The 18,572-nt window shown below is 36.3% G+C and overlaps 1 protein-coding gene across 1 annotated transcript in view; it reads right to left on the bottom strand.

Moving 5' to 3' along the window:
- The window catches only part of LOC134798270 (protein dead ringer), a 161,102-nt gene extending 143,745 nt beyond the window's left edge, over positions 1 to 17,357 (bottom strand). The window contains exon 1 of the mRNA XM_063770662.1: positions 17,083 to 17,357. Coding sequence (XP_063626732.1) covers positions 17,083 to 17,130 — 48 coding nt within the window. The 5' untranslated portion in view covers positions 17,131 to 17,357. The remainder of the gene's footprint in view (positions 1 to 17,082) is intronic.
- Between the last annotated feature and the right edge of the window lie 1,215 nt (positions 17,358 to 18,572).

Below are 18,572 nucleotides of genomic sequence, written 5' to 3'. Positions count from 1 at the left end.
GAGCGTGTCAAGGTAATTTTGAACACCTCGCCCGCTTAGCAACTTCTGCTGCTCACTGTAGTCCAGGGAGTAGAAGAGATAGGTAGTTTTAGTTTGGAAACTTTGTAGCTGCACTTCGGAAACCATGACTACTTTGCTCACAATGAACGAGAAGATTAGGAGATACAGAAAGAAGAAAATAGCATGTGATCTCTTCTGTCTAAAACAACATAAAAACGTATAATCCCTCCGATATCAATGTAAGTCAACTTGAGCTTAAGTCGATCGAGTTACTTTAAATCGATAAGGGCGACCGTCTTACCCCCAAGTAGGTTGGGGATCCTATTTCAATGTTGTGTAGGCTTCTGAATTTCTGATAAAAATGTGTAATGACTTCTAATAAATCTCTTTCCAGTAGCGATGGATAGGTACAGTCACGTGCAGTTATAACTGGCAGAACAAGAGGCTAATTCGAACTCATCCGATGTCAAAATATGCACGCGCGAATGATAACAAAATGCCATCATTCTGATATCGGAATGTACCTATAAAGTTCGAATTTTCCTCCAATGGTCTTAATACAGCTCAATATAATTTGATACAGCTCAATTTGTAGACCCTGTACAGAACCCTGTGCGAAACTCCTGGCTTCGTGCAAACTCGGCTCCATTCGGCTCAGCATTGCTCCGAGCAATTATTAGGGTTGACACAACTTGACGTCCCTTTGCGTGCACGACCACAGATAAGATAATGGCTTGAATTTTGACAACCCTAAATAGCCGAAAGGGATAGTGTCATATATTAGAAAGGGATAGCATGATTCGACCCAGAACCGATGTTTCCTTTCTGTACACTGAGAGAAAAAACTAACAAAAACACACTTAGAATTACAAGAATAAAACTTAATCCGGGGACAAGGAGAGTCAACTAATAGGAACAAATTGACTTTTGCAATTTCCATTTAGTAGGAAATACAACTTCTATATTTGTAATTTGAAGTATGCTAGAGTAATTTCAGAAATTTGGTTTTGTTATTCCGAGAGGTGCTTTAGCAATATCGGAGGTGATGACGTCATGGGTGAAAACTAACCGTTTTGTAATTCTAAGCGTGCTTTAGCAATATCGGAGACGATGACGTCATAGGTTTTACTAAACTGTACTGCGATTCCAAGCTAGCTGTTGTTATTCTAGAGATAATGACGTCACAGGCAAAAACTAAACTGTTTGCAATTCCTCCGCCCCTAGCAAACGGGTGCCGCGAGAGCATGTCGCGCGCGTGGTAGCTACCCATCTCTATTTCTGTCTGTATGAATAAAAAAGCATTTGGTAGTATATCTCTGTACTAAAGAGGCACTATAAAAGCCTGTCGAGATATTCTACCCATTCCTTTCTTATTCATACAGTCAGAAAGAGACTAGTAGTTATTACGCGCGCAACATGCTCTCGCGGCGCACCTGTGCTAGGGAGGTTGGAATTGCAAACAGTTTAGATTTACCTTTGATGTCATTATCACTAGAATAACAACAGCTAGCTCGAAGTTGCAGAACAATATATTCCTGTAGACCCCAACTACACAGTAGGTCGCGGGTTAATATGTCCATGGCCCACAATATATCCTAAATTTATTATTTAACTTAAGTATGTCTTAAACAAAGAAGACACGAGACACGCCCGCCCGACATCCGACACAATACTAACTCTAACCAAATGAACGTAGCAAGTAGCTGTGTTGGTATTACAAAACTCGTTTAGTGATTGGTACAACAATGAACATAAACACAACAAGTCTATCTACTAAATACCAGTAAACTTTGTAATGTCGCTATAGTAACAACTGAATTGTTATTTTAAATGGGGTAATGTTATTCCCGCGAACTCGTTTTTTAGATATTACAAAACTATGTAAGTGAGACATTTACTAAAATCATAACTTGAAATCACAGATGCTTTTTTCCAAAAATCACAAACTTTACTAGTAAAAATCGGAGAATTTTAGTAGTAATAAAAATGGATTGTAACAAATACTGAACTTTGTTTAATGCTCCATTTACTAAAGTCTGTTTGCTGAAATTAGATTTAGTATTACTGAGCTGTTTGTAGAAATAAATAAATTTTACAGAAATAGTGAAACTTCCATGATTACTACTAAAACTTCATTTTTTCCCCCAGTACAGAACTGTTTATTAATTCCTGGTGGTGATTTTTCTCTCAGTGTACGGTAGTACTATTATTTATTCTGTGACTATACCTACATAATAATTATCATTTTACGAGTGCCGAATTTTAAGGGTGCCAAAATGTCACCTATTTTAGCACAATCTACTAATATAGGTACAAGAAAAGAGTTAACTTCATTTATACATATATCCACAAGTTTCTTAAAGCAACTAGTCGATTTCTAAGCCGCAGTAACATACACATTTAAGCGTCAATGCTGTCAATCAACAATAAAACGTTTACCAATGACACTAAGGTTCTTAATATAAGATAAGCCGGACATTAGCGGCCCACTAATGACTTACACATGCTCGATCTTTCTTGGCAATAAATGGCGAAGTTATCCCCTTCGTGGGCGGAGTGGGGGTGATTGATTTAGTCGAGCTTAGCTTATAGCCGTGAAGTGAGTGTATGCTTGTGTGAGTTACTTCACCAACTTGCAAGTCATTGTACTGTGGCAAATTATAGGGTTTACAACCTAAAACAGACGCAGCGTACGATTTTGTTTAAAATTAACCGCTACACAACCGGCAATACATGGCAGGGTTCTAGCTGCTAAGGCTCAAGGGCTGATTTAGACGGCGCGCGAACTCGCATGCGATTTTAGTTACATTGCGAACTGTTCGTTACGTCCAATTCAACCGACCGATCAAAACCCGCAATGTAATGAAACTCGCATGCGAGTTCTCGCATCGTCTAAATGAGCCCTAGGGGTGTTTTTTAAAAGTCAAAACTATAACTGAATAGAATTCTGAAATTATGAAATGAAATAAAATCACAATTGCCATTATCTAATCTCTCACTTCCCCAAATATATACTGCATGCATCTGATGCACTTCTTACAACTAACTGTTTCTCCAAAATGGATATTGGCCAGTATTGATATTTAATTTTAACTCTCTGAATTCTACCTTTGTTTTTAAATGCGAGGTAGGTATTTTTTTCTTTCCTCTCCATTCTGTGTCTTTCGTAAGAAAGAGAAAGAAAATGCTTCATTTAATATCATGCAAGTCAATTAAAAGTGGTTGATAGCGTCAATAGCGTGTTGCACGCAAAACTCACGACTTTTTAAGTGAAATTCGCGCAAAATGGCCCGAAAAGCCGAAAACACACGAACACTAAATTGGCATCGACGGGCTTCGAAACTTAAGTGAAATTGTAACTTCTAGGAAACAGGTAATCTGAGCTTTATTTAATGACATAGGTAAATTATAACCTACAAATGGCAGAACTACCAAATTCTTCTACGAAACCAATGGCTAGAGTTAGACCAAGCTAATTTGGCAGCAATTTTGATAGCCCAGACTGTGCAAGTGTTATTTTAAACGCCAAACTTCTATGAAATTATGACGTTTAAATAACACTTGCGCCAGTCTGCTATCAAATTCGCTGCTAACTTAGCTTGTTCTAACTCTAGTTAATTACGATCTGATACTTCTGAACCTGTGGACCACCAAAGCTCTATAGTACAGTCAGCTGCAGAGAAAAGGTACCACCCCTGCATACAAACTTCTATGTAGCAGTGGTACCTTTTCTCTGCAATTGGACTATAGTATTGTGACTTATTGTGTGGTTTTACAATACTATAAATAATAGTACTTCGGTAGTAAGTACAGAAGGGAAACTTCCTACAAAACCGAAGTTTGACAGCGGTTCAGGGTCGAATCATGCTGTCCCTTTCTAATATATGGCACTATCCCTTTCGGCTATTTAGGGTTGTAAAAATTCAAGCCATTATCTTATCTGTGGTCGTGCACGCAAAGGGACGTCAAGTTGTGTCAACCCAATGCTCGGATCGGAGCAATGCTGAGCCGAACGTAGCAGAGTTTGCCCGAAGGAAGGAGTTTCGCACCCCGTGCTTACATTAGGTATATCATGCATGTCAGCTCAGACTTGACGCCTGGCGGACGACGTGACGCGTCCGTTTAATTAAGGACAGACCTGCACTGATCGCAATATCGGAACGCGATTATAATCTTCATATGACTTCCCGAAGACCCACCAGTGCTGCCGTGATACCGCGGTGTCGGCTTACATAACCATTCTGTTTGTTATTTACACACCGCTGTAAGAACATCTGTGCCTATTGATTAAACAGTGTGAGTAAGCGTGAAGAAAGAAATTTGACTCATTTGGAACGTGATTGGGTGATGCGGATGTTAAGTTTAAATCTAATGAGGTTTTTACGAAAATTTTAGTTATCACTTTGTCAATTGTTATGAAGGACGATTTTTAGGATTCCGTACCCAAAGGGTAAAAACGGGACCCTATTACTTAGACTTCACTGTCCGTCTGTCTATCACCAGGCACATCTCATGAAACGTGATAGCTAGACCGTTGAAATTTTCACAGATGATGTATTTTTGTTGCCGCTATAACAACAAATACTAAAAGTACGGAACCCTCGGTGGGCGAGTCCGACTCGGACTTGTCCGGTTTCATTAATTGTATTTTATACTAATAATTTTATTAGAAATCGAGTCTGAAAACAAGACTTTTGAACAACACCTTTTAATCAAGTTACTATTAGCAAAGACATATGTAACTTCGTATAAGACGAATAAAGTCTAAGGAAAAAACGTGCCTCGGAATTCAAGTAAAAGTCATTCTCGAATAGGTGGCGCACACACCTTTAGCCTATCTTCGGCTAGATGGCGTAACGACACCGTTTCATATTTAACAATTTTAACACATAGATATCAGAGAATGAACATGGATCAAAATGATATAAAAATTATAAAATCATTTATCCATATATATACATTTTTTGATAACTTTATACGTTTTCATTTTGAGTTTTAGTCGTGTGTTGATAGATGGCAGTAAATTTACAGTGACTACAAAATTTACAATGACAGGACCCCTCTATACTATCTATTCTTTTTGCTATTAGTACATACCTAACTTGATTAAAAGGCGTTGTTCAAAAGTCTTGTTTTCAGACTCGATTTCTAATAAAATTATTAGTATAAAATACAAATTGATATAGATGCAAATAATGTTACTCACCGACATACCTATTCCACGAATCGAGATGACACTTTATCGTATCACCTGACCACACATGTATACTCGTACTGTAGGTATAGGTACTAGGTAGGTACCATCACCAACACTGTTAACTGTAAATAGGTGGACCTTATACCTCTTGTAATAAGGTCCACCGGTGTACAGTTAGGTTAGGAGTGTTGCTATTTGTATATTATATTACGATTAATCATTATTTGCCAAGCGATTCACCGTCTAGAGGACAATCAAATCAATTCTTAGTCATCTCGCAGCCATTTCTTCATATTTAAGTGACTCCTAAATCTTTGATCATATTTCTATGAGAGTTTAATTGCGCCTTAGAAATCTTAGAATTGATTGAATTAATTGCATGGGGGAGATCAGACATTTCAACTAAAACTCGATCGAATAATTACGACTGTTAAGATACGTTTGTACACTCGCGTTTAATCGCAATTAATTTTTATATAGGCCTAGATTTTTAATAAGCTAACGGGGATAACCGATGATACAATTAATCCGAATAATAGGGTTTCTCAATAATCGAGTACATATTTAATACTCTTGTATTAATTACTCCATTAAAACCCTGAATTAGGGTAAGCGGTTCCGGTCCTAATAATAAAACAAAATCCATGAGATAAGATCCAGGGCTCGGATAGGTTTTAGAAAAAAATTAAGTAGGTACACAAGATAGCCGGATCATGTGTGTTGCGGGCCTAAATGGGAATAAATAAATAACAATTTGATAGCAGGCATTATAAAGTTTCAACTCAATTATGGTGTTGGACGACTTATTTGAAGCAAACGATTCTAGAGTAACCAAATCTAAATCTTTTTTTTATATAATGCCTGTTTTTATTAAATTCCAACACGACTAGCACCTTCGAGAGTTAAAAGTGAATAGGTAGGTAAGTGATGAAATAAAGATTACAACAATACTTACAGATGTAAGCGCTCGCAATAAAATCGTTTGATGTGCAATACGCTTTAACCCATTCAGAATACAGTGTAATACAAAATCACCTTTATCCGTCAACTTATACAAATGGTAAGGTAATAAAGTGAGGTTATGTTAATACTTCAAGTTAACGTATCGCGAGATGGCTTTCTAGAAACACCTTTGAGGTATCACCATGGCAAATAGAATCAGCGAGGACTATTCTCTCGGACTAAAAGGGTCTTATACAATCGTTGTTCCAAAGCTTAAATGACGTTTTAGTTTTGTATATCTTATTTGAATAATGTCGTCAGAACTCGCCGCCCTCTCATTTATTCCAATATACACGCGTTGGCATGCAGATATTCACGGCCGATTTCTAATGACAGCCCGTTGCTGCGATAACTGACAACGCCATCTATGAGCGGCAGTAGATAAACATAAGGCTACTTAACATAATTTAAGACTAGATGTCGCCGAGTGCATTAATCAAAAGGTCGCGCAATAAGTTAAACAGTCAAATAACATGTATTTTAGATTGTACAGTCAACTGTAAAAATATGGGTACATAAACTTACTCAAAAATAGGTCCCATAGTTCTTATTTCGCTGACATAAGAGTTATGGGACATATTTTTGAGTATGAGTGCTCCCATATTGTTACACTTGACTGTATATACCTACTACCTAATCGTAAGCGTAAAAATACTAAAAGAGGATAAATAATATTTAATTCCAAAATTCTTAAAAATAATGTTTTTAATGATGAATGTAACTTTTCACTTTCAAAATAAGTTGATACAACACAGGTGCATAAAATACAACATACATATACTGACAGACTAACTGATAGTAATGCATATAAGGAAAATTTTACGGATTGGCTTGGTCACAACTTCAAAAATATCAGTTGCTAGCGCAAACTGACAAAAACTTATTTTAAGTTAACTTATTTTTCAAATCAATAAAACTGCGACTAACTTCTTCACGCTGTCAGATTTTATTGATATTCCCTGGAATTTTCAATTTAAAAACGTCCTATTTTATTAAGTTACATAACATTGAACAAAAACCGTTAACCAACATAGTCGTTAATCTACTGCATTTTGTAATTGCAATGCGATATAAACCAATAGAGAAGGTATTATAGAATAATTGCTTCTACACTATGCGGGTACCCGCGCGGCGAACTATCCGTCGGGTGCGTATAAAAACAATAAACACCATCAAATGTTTTCACTAAATTGAACTCTACACCAAACTATTAACGCATATTTTACTTTGCATTATAATAGGACATAATACATTTGGGAAATATTGCGAAATTGTATTAAATTAATAGTTGATAGAGAAATGTCGTGAGCGATAACGTTTACTTGGAATTGGTACGGGCGGGTTTGATATGCGAGTAATAAATTGCACTTAGGTACTATTGATTACATTTATGTTCAAATACTGTAAAACAGTTTATTTACAAATTTAACTACCTATAGTCCGCCTTGTAGCATACGGTTTACAATTTTATTTAAGTATGTAGTTAGAGTATTTACCGCTCTGATTCCGTTAAAACCTGATTTAATATAGTTGGTTCAGATTTTTAGTTATTTTTGCTGGAATTGCTGGTAGTAGGTAGTTCTTTCTAGTGGTAGGTAGTTCTACGTACAATAGTAACAGTAGTAGTTGTAACAGTCCGATACATACCAGCTTGAATTCAAGTCAGATACTTAACAGAAACTTAAATTTACTTATTAATAACTTATCATTGTTATTGACAAGTCTAAGAAGATGAAGTGACCGCCGTTCACACCGTCGCGTCACATCACTCGGGTTACTAATAGATTACCGAATTTTTTTTGCCAGATTTCATATCCCAAACAATTTATCCCAAAAATATAAAAGCCGACTAATCATATCCCAACTAAACAAGTCGCATATAAATATTTTCCAAGAGAACGATATGCAAAAAAATATTTTGACATTTCCTTACTTTGGCATCATTTATTTTACCATATTTTAATTACTCGAAATTATTAGTTGCCAAAGAATACAAAAACCATAACAAAACATGACAAATGTGACAGTTATCAAAAAAAGAAATTGCCAATTTTTATTTGAACAAATTTTAATTACTACAAATGAGTACTTACCAAAGAATACAAAACTGCGATTCGCCCCCCCATCCCGCCTTTTGGTAGCTTTCGTGTGGTTTATATTAACGCAACATATTCAAAAGTATGACTTAATTGATAAAATATAATTGTGGCATATGACAATCCCTTTTTTTTAAACAAGTGAGACCCGGTAACTGGTCGACCAAGCCCCGCTTCGCGGGGCTTCTATTTTCTGCTCTGAGGAACACAAGGTAACTAACGAACCTATCTAGGTAAAAATATAGGTAATACAGTAGTGTTTTTTTTTTCAATCTAACGAACCTATCTAGGTAAAAATATAGGTAATACTGTAGTGTTTTTTTTTGTTAGCTTTCGGGCTGTTTAGTTTACCAAACCAAACTAAGCACCCACTTTACCTAACCTAGCTGTAACACATTTTTAATAACATAATGTTTTGGATAGACATAATTTGTCAAGTAGTGGTTTTGCAATACATTTATTTGAACAAACATTTTTTAAGTAAAGATATTTTTGGATAAAATAATTTTGCCCGGTGATTTATTTGACAATCATAAATAGTCTAAGTAAAACATTTGGAAAAAAAAACAGTTTGGTTTGTCTTATAAAAGTTGTAAAGTAACAGTTTGGGAAATGATCATTTGTCGGATTTTAAGTTTGTCAAATGTTTATATGGGCAAGATTGAGTTGACAAACGTGCAGTTGGTAAAATTTGGTTGGGAAACGAAATTTGGTCAAAAAAGTTTCGGTAAATTAAAAGGATCCCGTCACACTCACATGTATCGTCGGCTTAAGTCGCAAACCTTGTAACTCCTCCGGATGAGTTAAGAGGTTTGTAATTTTAGGATTCGTTGGCTAAGGTTGCAAATCCATTATGCCCTTAAAATGGAGTTACACGTTTATATCGACTTTAGCCGAATATATTACCATATTAGCGTTGTAAGCGCCAGAGCAATTTTTATAAGTGAGACTCGTGAGGTTAAGTACTTAATGTGTTTTGTGATAGCACTGATAGTAGCAGTCATATCAGTAAATAACAACTCTATAACGTAAAGTGTAATGAAATCTGTCTTCCAAATACACACACTAGCTAATATCAACTTCTATGTAATTCAGGCTAAAAAGTTCTTGCAAACATAACAAGTACCTAACTTAACTATTACTCGTAGAACAAAAATTACTGAACAGTAGTTAATATTAATGAATAAATTAATATAAACTATGTATGCAATTCACTGTAATGCGTGTTATCATAAAATCAGCGAGGTGCAGTCTAGAGAAGTTGTTAGTACAAACTTCATAAAAATAAGTAAAAGCTGCACTTTAGCTATTCCACTTTATTGCAACCATTATTGTGCGTCCGCGTTTGCCGGCGAGCATTTGCTGATTGTAGTACGTAGCATTATATTTAATCACCTACCTATAATACATGTAATACTCGTACAGCTAAAACGTTCGTTAACATTATGCATAACTGTTATTTGTCCAAATTAGATCTAACACCGAATATTGGAACGTAGAGGTATGTGTACATTGCGTAATTGTTAATGGATTAATTATTCAATTAAAACCTTAAATGTATTTACCTTGTTTCTGAATGTTTCAGATTGACCGTTTATGTATGTACGAGTAGGTACCAGCGTAGCATGGCAATAATAAACATATAAGGGATAACTGATTTAAGTAAGTTAGAGTAATAGTAAGTTTTGTAATAAACCATTAAACAATAGTAAATTAAGTAATAATATTCTTCGTACCTACTGTAATCCCACCCATGTTTGCTTCTTTTATCGTACTCTGCGTATCGTTCTATGCGACAGCATAGAAACTGCGTAGAAAGGAATGAAAAGCAATAAGGAACAACCAGCCGCAAAACAGCATGTCCACTTAATAAATTAATTTATTCATTATGTCGTACCATTTTGCAGGTCGCTGTAACGTCGCGGTGTGATAGTCGGCCAACTGAACTAACCCACGCAACCTTTCCTTTATAAATATTGAATGTCAATACGATTATTTACGACTGATATTGAATATAAATGAGAGATAAACGATCAAGTTCGATTCCTGACAAAGGTGCTTTTGTCGAGTCAGCCATTTTATTTGTATGCAAATTATGATCACAAAGGAGCATTCGCATCATATTATAAATTTATCATCGAAACACAAAAAGTCCAATCTATAAGCCGTTGAAGGAACCAGGTTAAGGCCGCACACCACACGGTTTGAAATAAATCTTGCTTTTATAAATATTAGCAATAGTAAGCTTACGGCCGTAAACTCAATCTGAAGGTTTTTTCACACAAATTAACAGTTTCATATTATGTAGCTAGTAGCTATGTATAAGTTTTATAGCCTGAGATAGGTATAGAAGTCATTTAAATATGAAGAAAATATATAATAAACACATTTAATGTATCTACCTGAAAAATTCTGACTGATTCTTAAAAAAAACACATATGATTCATAATTAACCATCATTTGTTCAAAGTTACAAGCACCAACATTTTTTTATCGGAATGCGTTACGAGGGTGAATCATTAGGAAGGTTTAAGGCTTGTGCACACCGGATGCCTGTGCGTAGACGTGCACGTGCGCGTTGTAGTATACAGATCCTTATGAGAGACGGCACACCGCTTGCGTGACGTGTGTGTGTGCGGCTCCAACATTTTAGCGCACGCGCACGTGCACGTCACGCACACGCATCCGGTGTGCTCTGGTCTTTATCTTTTGAAGTCATTGTGGCACGTGGGCAGGTAGCTAATCCTGCATAATGCTGCCGTTGCCTTTTACTCTAACACGTCACAATTTTGAAGGGCATCTATGTCGGAATCACCCATTCTACGTTTACCAGTATATGTTTAGGTGTCAATGCCGTTATTATACATTACATGAGTGTCCAAATGTAAACATACATTAATAAATTACCACAAACTTCAGGTTGAACACAGTGCTGTTTCAATAATGATATGTTTTGACAAATTACAAGCACAACTAAAATTTATACCAGTGACGAAAATGAGTTCCGAATATAAATTACATTCACTAAAAATAATTTACGGCTATCTACAAATCTCACATAAGCATAACCGACCTGTCATCCAGTGTTGTCAACGCGAAAAAATATATCAAGAAAACCCGCCAATTATTTCAATTAATGAAACGTCGCGGCGGCGACAGGAAGAGGAAACCGCGTCTCCTAATAATATCTAAAATGTCTAACTTTAGTGATTGTGCACTGACTGACAGCTAGGTTTGATTAATTAATCGCGGCCCTCTATTCGCCGAGAGATAAATCGTCCGTGCGCGCCTCCCGTGAGATGTCGCCGACGAATAAATGAATAAGCCCCAAACATCTAGACCGAAATAGACCCCTAACGATGTCTTATACAGGTGGGTATTAATTAAGTCGTCAGATCTTTGGATTGCGTTCCTTTCATATTCCTTTGAGTTAATGAACGTATTTTGATATTGAGTTCGTTTGAGCGCGGCGAAATGAGCATAAGCATAATTTACGGCTTCAATTGAATCGCTATTCGCTACTTTAGAATAGAATAGAATAGAATATGTTTATTGCTCACATATTGATCTTACTCTACAAGTACAATAAGGTTACAACATGTTACCCTACAAGGGCATTGCAAATACACGTGCATATAAAATATGTATACACATAAGAAAGGTACACTATAATCTATCTATTTCTACGCCTATTAAATATAACAAAATTATTATTTTATTATCTTTGAATTATACTTATTTTCATTGAAAAACTCTTGCAGGGAGTAAAAACTGTGATCTATTAGGTAGGTTTTTAGCTTAGTAACAAATTTTGTGTATGTTTGCTCGTTAGTTATTTCTTTTGGAAGGTAATTATAAATTCTTATAGTCATTACGTGAGGGCTCTTGTTACTAATTTGTAAGTTACTTGATGGTATGGCTATTTTATCTTTATTTCTTATATTTATATTCATGTGTGGCGGTCTGTTGCTTTTGTATATAAACTTGGATTCTTGCGGACAAATTTACTGGCTTCTAGAATATATAGACACGCTAAAGTTAAAATTTTTAAGTTTTTAAAGTGAGGTCTACAGGTTTCAAGGTTTTTAATATTTGTAAGAATTCTTATGCACCTTTTTTGCAGTATGAATAGTTGTAGTATGTCTGTGCTATTGCCCCACAAAATGATTGCATATTGGAGGCAGGTTTGGGTAAATGCATAATATGCAGCAACGGCCGTTTTAAAATCTGTGCTTTTCATTTAGCCAATACCTTTTGAGCATTTCTTGCGGCGAAATTAATAATTTTAAGGAATATTCGAGACATTGATTGATTGATTGACGCAATAAAACTAAGTATCTACTAGTAGTTATGACCAAGATTATCTTTAAGACTTTATCCGTCGTTAATTACTTCTAAATAAGTTAGACCATCGCCACCCATCGCACGAGTCGTGGTAAAAAATGGACGCCTAACGAATCGACACGTTCGATTTTTCCTTATATTTATGAATGGCAAAACAAATGGTTCCGCTAAATAAACAATGGCGAGTCAAAATGTAGGTAGGGTTGTCAACCGCCCGATACTTATTGGCCCTATTTTGGAGGTCGTCCATATGACATCCCAGCGAGTTTTGGTACAATAGGCTGGCTAAAACCCGGACACTGCCTGCTAAATTAGTGTTAAGAGGAACTCCCAATTAATTGAATAAAATAATAAAATCATAAGGCGTTGGGAATTTGCGAATTCATCCATACAGCCGATGTTTTTATTTTAATTTTGGCCTGTCGCGGAAACTTTAGTGATGGCAGCCCTAATCGTAGCCGAGACAGATGGCGAGATGGCGAAGGATCGGCTTCGTCCTGCTATAAACTCTGAAACCGAACCGCGTCGCCAGAATTTGTTATTAATAATCATAACGCCGCTGCCGCTGCGCCATTTTGTTTTAGGCTGCTGCCATTGAATGTTTAATTTCGAGAAAAGTTACAGCTTTCATTGATAATATATCAATGAAAGATGATCCAGCGTTGATAATTAACAGGCTAGGTACGTACGTACCTATGTTATTTAAATTGTACTTACGTTATATGCCGTTACACCCCTTAATGTGTATTTTTAAAATGAATTTCATTTCATTTACTAAACATTTGATAATGGATAACTGATGTTGCAATTATCTAGTATAGGTACTCATACTCATTTAGCGGTAAATTATTAAAAAAAAGTCATAACTTTAAATAAATAGGTAACAGAATTTCAATAACATTCAAATAATTTAAGTGATTGATTACTATTGCATAATGAAATCATTGGTAAAATAAAATATGCCTAATTCAAATACAAAACTAAGATGTCAATTGCCAATTACGAATATTTAATCAATAGACACCGAATTGGGCCTGTGCCTTCATTTGATATGGATATGACCATTACAACTTTTAAAAAGTTTGGAACTCGACCAAAACGGGGAGCAACGCAAATGATCAATTCAATCCATATTAGTGATGTAACGCGAAAATAAAACCCCTGAAGTTATCAAAAACCCGTTATCTGTAAAATACAATATAGGCATTTGGCATTTACAAAATAAACTGCCATAAAAATTATGCAGTACTTGCAGTAGTAAGATAATTCAACTGAAAAGATTTAACATTTTGAAATCGCTAGAACAAGAGAGACATATCCCTTAATTTCTACCTGCTAAATGGATATTTTATTAAACACGTGTTTGGGTGCAAACCGTCTGCAACGGGTAATCCGGAACACATGTTTCAAATATATTCCCAATAATAATCTCTGACGGTTATGAATATCAATGAAATATTTCCATGTAACTTATATACACATTAGGACGGCAAAACTTGCTTTGATTGAGCGAAGTATTTAAAATTAAATTAAGCTCTTAATCGCTACACCTTATAAAAAAAACTCCTCCGCAGCGTCTGTCTGTCTGTTCGCGAATAGGACCCAACTCAAAAACTACCGATTTTCATGTGGATCTCACCTATCAATAGAGTAATTCTTGAGGAAGGCTTTGGCAGATACCTGCATTGATGATAATATTATCTGAGTGATACTAATTATGATTAAAAGTCTCTGCACACCGGGTGCATGTGCGTAGACGTGCACGTGCGCGTTGTAATATACAGTTCCTTATGAGAGACGACACACCGCTTGCGTGACGGGTTCTGTCTGTCTGTATATTCGCGATAAACTCAACAACTACTGAACGCATTTTCGTGCGGTTTTCACCAATCAATAGTGTGTATAATTTGTCGGCGGGTCGCTAGTAGTAAATGAAAATATATATAATATCAGTTTCAGTCCCAAAACTCAGATATCTTCTACATTATTAGAAAATCACCGCGCAACTTATTTACCAACCGCCTGAGATAGTGGTAGATCTACTTATACTATAGTATAAATCGTACCTGTACATATAGGTATGTAGGTATTGTTATGCGATTATTATATGCTTTACCAGCTAATAATATTTTGAAAAAACTGTCACGCCCAAGTCAATGCACCATGATGTACCTACCTAAACAAATGAAAAACCTTGTCATCGCATTTTCTTATCTTTACAACCTATCTAATTTGACATAAAAAAAAACAACAAACATGCTCTCTAAGCTACCTCATAAACATATAAGTATACCTAATAGGCTAATAGCCAAGTAAAACTAGAGTTAAACTAACTTAAATACTGTCAACTGGGAAAACTGATAATGGAGACAGATGGGGAAACTATACACAATGTTTTTTTGTTGACTATGAACTAAAGGCCTGTGCATACCGGCTGCGTGTGTGACGTGCACGTGTGCGTGCGCTAAAATGTTGGAGCCGCACACGCACACGTCACGCAAGCGGTGTGCCGTCTCTCATAAGGATCTGTATACTACAACGCGCACGTGCACGTCTACGCACACGCATCCGGTGTGCACAGGCCTTAATTTAGCTACATAGATGAAAAATTAACTCTAAGACAGGTTAATAATTATTCAAAGATTGTAAAATGTACACTGCTATCAGCCATGTAAGCCATGTTCATATATATTATAATTGAGTACAGTAAGTAATTAATCTGATAGTGATCGGTAACATTGGTATAATGTTATAAAAAAACATTTATTTCAGTCGTTTATGGCAGTGTTGTTGAGTTAAAGGAATCTGTAAAGTAAAATTCAGCTGAAATTATTAATTAAGGTTAATAACCTTCATATGAACCTTAATTAACCGTCTCCTTCAAAATTGTTAAGTACTTTCCTTTAATTTAACTCGACCACGCTGCCATGAAATTAAACCGTTGTTACCGATCACTTAATCAAACCATCTTATTTGAATCCGCTCAGAAATCATTAAAATGATCTAATCGAATAAATTAAATGACCAATTATATGGTTCGTTTTTTTTTAGCATTAGAAAGAACTTGAAAGAAGGTAAGCGATTTTGACATGTCTTTTAATTGAAAAACGCTTTTTTAAAATCAATAACTATTACTAAAGAAAGCAGAAGAATATAAATGATCGTATTACATTCATAATTTTTACATATTTGCCGTAACTTATTTTTAAAATGTGTTTTTCAATTAAAAGACACAATAAGATTGTTTAAGGTGTATTCGGGTAATACCGAATGTCGGATAATTCCGAAATTCAGATGAAAATCACCCTTAATTCCATCATAATAAAAGTCTCCTTTCGGAATTATCCGACAGTTTTCGACATTCGGAATTACCCGAGTAAACCATACCTTATTAATATGCTAAAAAAACGAACTATAGTAGGTATAGTAGTAGGTAATCCTGGTCCTTACAAAAAAAGCTAGACATCCCATCTATCGTGAGTGCATGGAACCTAGGTACTCACCTACAGGGCTACTATTAATTACTGTTTCATGGTTGGCATCTCCTTATTATTGTAGGTAGGTAACTTTGTTGGCGATAACATGTCAAAACATTGCGATACCTATTACAATCACTATTCAAATCGTATGAATAAATCTACTGTGAGTTCAAATGTCGAGGCGTTTCTATAAATTAACAACAAAAATCAAAATGTCAAATTAGTTGCCTAATACCTACCTAATACAAATAAATAATTATTTGCTAGGCGGGTAGGTGAAACTAAGGTGGTCTTATCTTGAAGCGATGAAATTAAGTACTAGCATTTAGGGGCACATACGCTCTTGAGCAGAATAACAATTTGATAACTTTCAAACATTAAGTACAAGTATCAAGACTATTCACGACCGTTGGCGAGTGACAAGTTGACAACCGAGTCGCACATCTGCGTCGTACAAATCTAACCTATGATTACCTACCCCATTGTGTAATAACACGTATGAAGTAACATTTTAATTACAACACTTCTTAATATCAAGCGAATTATTTTAATTGCATTGCAATTTATATTGAGCGAAAACAGTTATACTTAGATTAAGACTTAAATTAAGTAAATAGTTGTGATGGTATCTGAATACAAAAATCCAAACCGATTTTATGACGTATCGGTTATAATATAAGTAGGTAATAGGTATGTACTTAATTGATCCTTTTACATGTAGCAAGAAGTTCGTACCTCAGACGGACACGTGTTTAAAGAAAAATAACTACCGCAGTTGTAAGTCCACTAAACTTCACATCACTTGCACAAGTTGCACACTTTCGATAAGTTAAACGACTACAGCAGGCAAACACTCTTTATACGGGTACAAGTCGCCTAATGACTCCATGAAGGTTTGATTGAACTTTTCAAGCATGGTTACCATGGCAGCGACAATTAAACAAACTACCAACTAAGTACTCACCACGGGACTGTCGTCTCCGAGATCCGAGTCACGGTCGGCGTCGGCCATGGCATACGCCGGCACCGGTTCACGATTCTTTACCCGAATCTTGGCGGTTTTCGGCAACCCAGGACAATACGGCACGGCACGGCACGGCACACGCGAAGCGGACAAGCGGCGCCGCTGGGATCGCGGAGTGGTATGACGGGCCGCGATCGCCGGCGCCCCCTTCCGGCTAGGCCCCGCCCTAAGGCGGCCTCGTCACGGCGAATCAAACCGCGTCCTATCAAAATGATATTACACCGCGCTCCGCCTCACGCTCTTATATTGTTTTTATTCAAGCTATTAAATAATTGCGACGTACCTATTGATCGTGTGATTAATAGCGATAATGAAACTTGACGTTCATGCTTCGGGTTTCAAATGAGATTGGACTCCACTTTTATTATGCTTTTATTAACACGTTTATAATTCAGCAAGGGTGCGAGAAACAGTCCATTGTGTTTAATTACTCGTCAGCTTTCTTTAAGTTATTTAAAAAAAATGTTGTGTTAGTATAAATAAAGTTGTTGACAAGAGGTCATGCAATGCGCGTTGAAATCTTTACTTTGCACGTGCAGCTGACCTTTAGGTATTTATTCTCATGCATACATACCTACCTGTACCTTTTCTCTGTTTTGTGTGTAAATGTCTTTATTTATCTTTTAGTCAACAGGTATTAACATACAGCACACCTCAATCAATACCTACATACGTATCTACCTGCTCACATGCGGAAAGAATGTAAGAATCAAATAATGAATAGAATTAGACGTTACTTTGCGGAAATCCATATTAATTAAAACCAAAATACCTATTAAGTACTTTGCTAATCCACTAAAAGATAAGGTGCTAGTTGCTAGTCCATCAGTGCTAACCCGTTATCAAGGGCGTATTTACCCTAGGGCCATCCGGGCCATGGCCCGGGGCGCCAACCTCCAGGGGCGGCATATGCCAACCCCCAGGGGCGGCATGCCGCCCCTGGCGGAATGCATTTTGGTTTTCTTCCTTGACTTCTGGGGCGGCGAAACGTATTGGCCCGGGGCGCCAAATTTCAAAATACGCCCCTGCCCGTTATAGGTATACTAACTTGCGTATTTTTTACATGCAATGAATGTTCCCACCCTCCTACCGCCAAAATAAATACGCAAATATATATAATAAAACCCCCCAAAAGAACAATACTCGACACGTGTTTCGCCTCTCTACGAGGCATCTCCTAAAGATGCAAAGTAATATTTTGGTTTTAATTAATGTAAGAATCCTTGGGTAGCTAATACCTTATATGAAGTACCCACAACACAAGCTTTCTTGAGGTTACCGTGGGGCTTAGTCAATTTGTGTAAAAATGTCCTTAATATTTATTTATTTATTTATTTTAACTTGCCGAAAGTACAAAAAAGAAGGCCACTTCTGGTGCGAAAAAGGGGGCTGATTTTACCCATATGACACCGAAATAATAGTTATGGCAG

Source organism: Cydia splendana, chromosome 16 (genome assembly GCF_910591565.1).
Source record: "Cydia splendana chromosome 16, ilCydSple1.2, whole genome shotgun sequence".
Classification (NCBI taxonomy): Eukaryota; Metazoa; Arthropoda; class Insecta; order Lepidoptera; family Tortricidae; genus Cydia; species Cydia splendana.
This window is presented reverse-complemented; position numbering and strand designations above follow the sequence as displayed.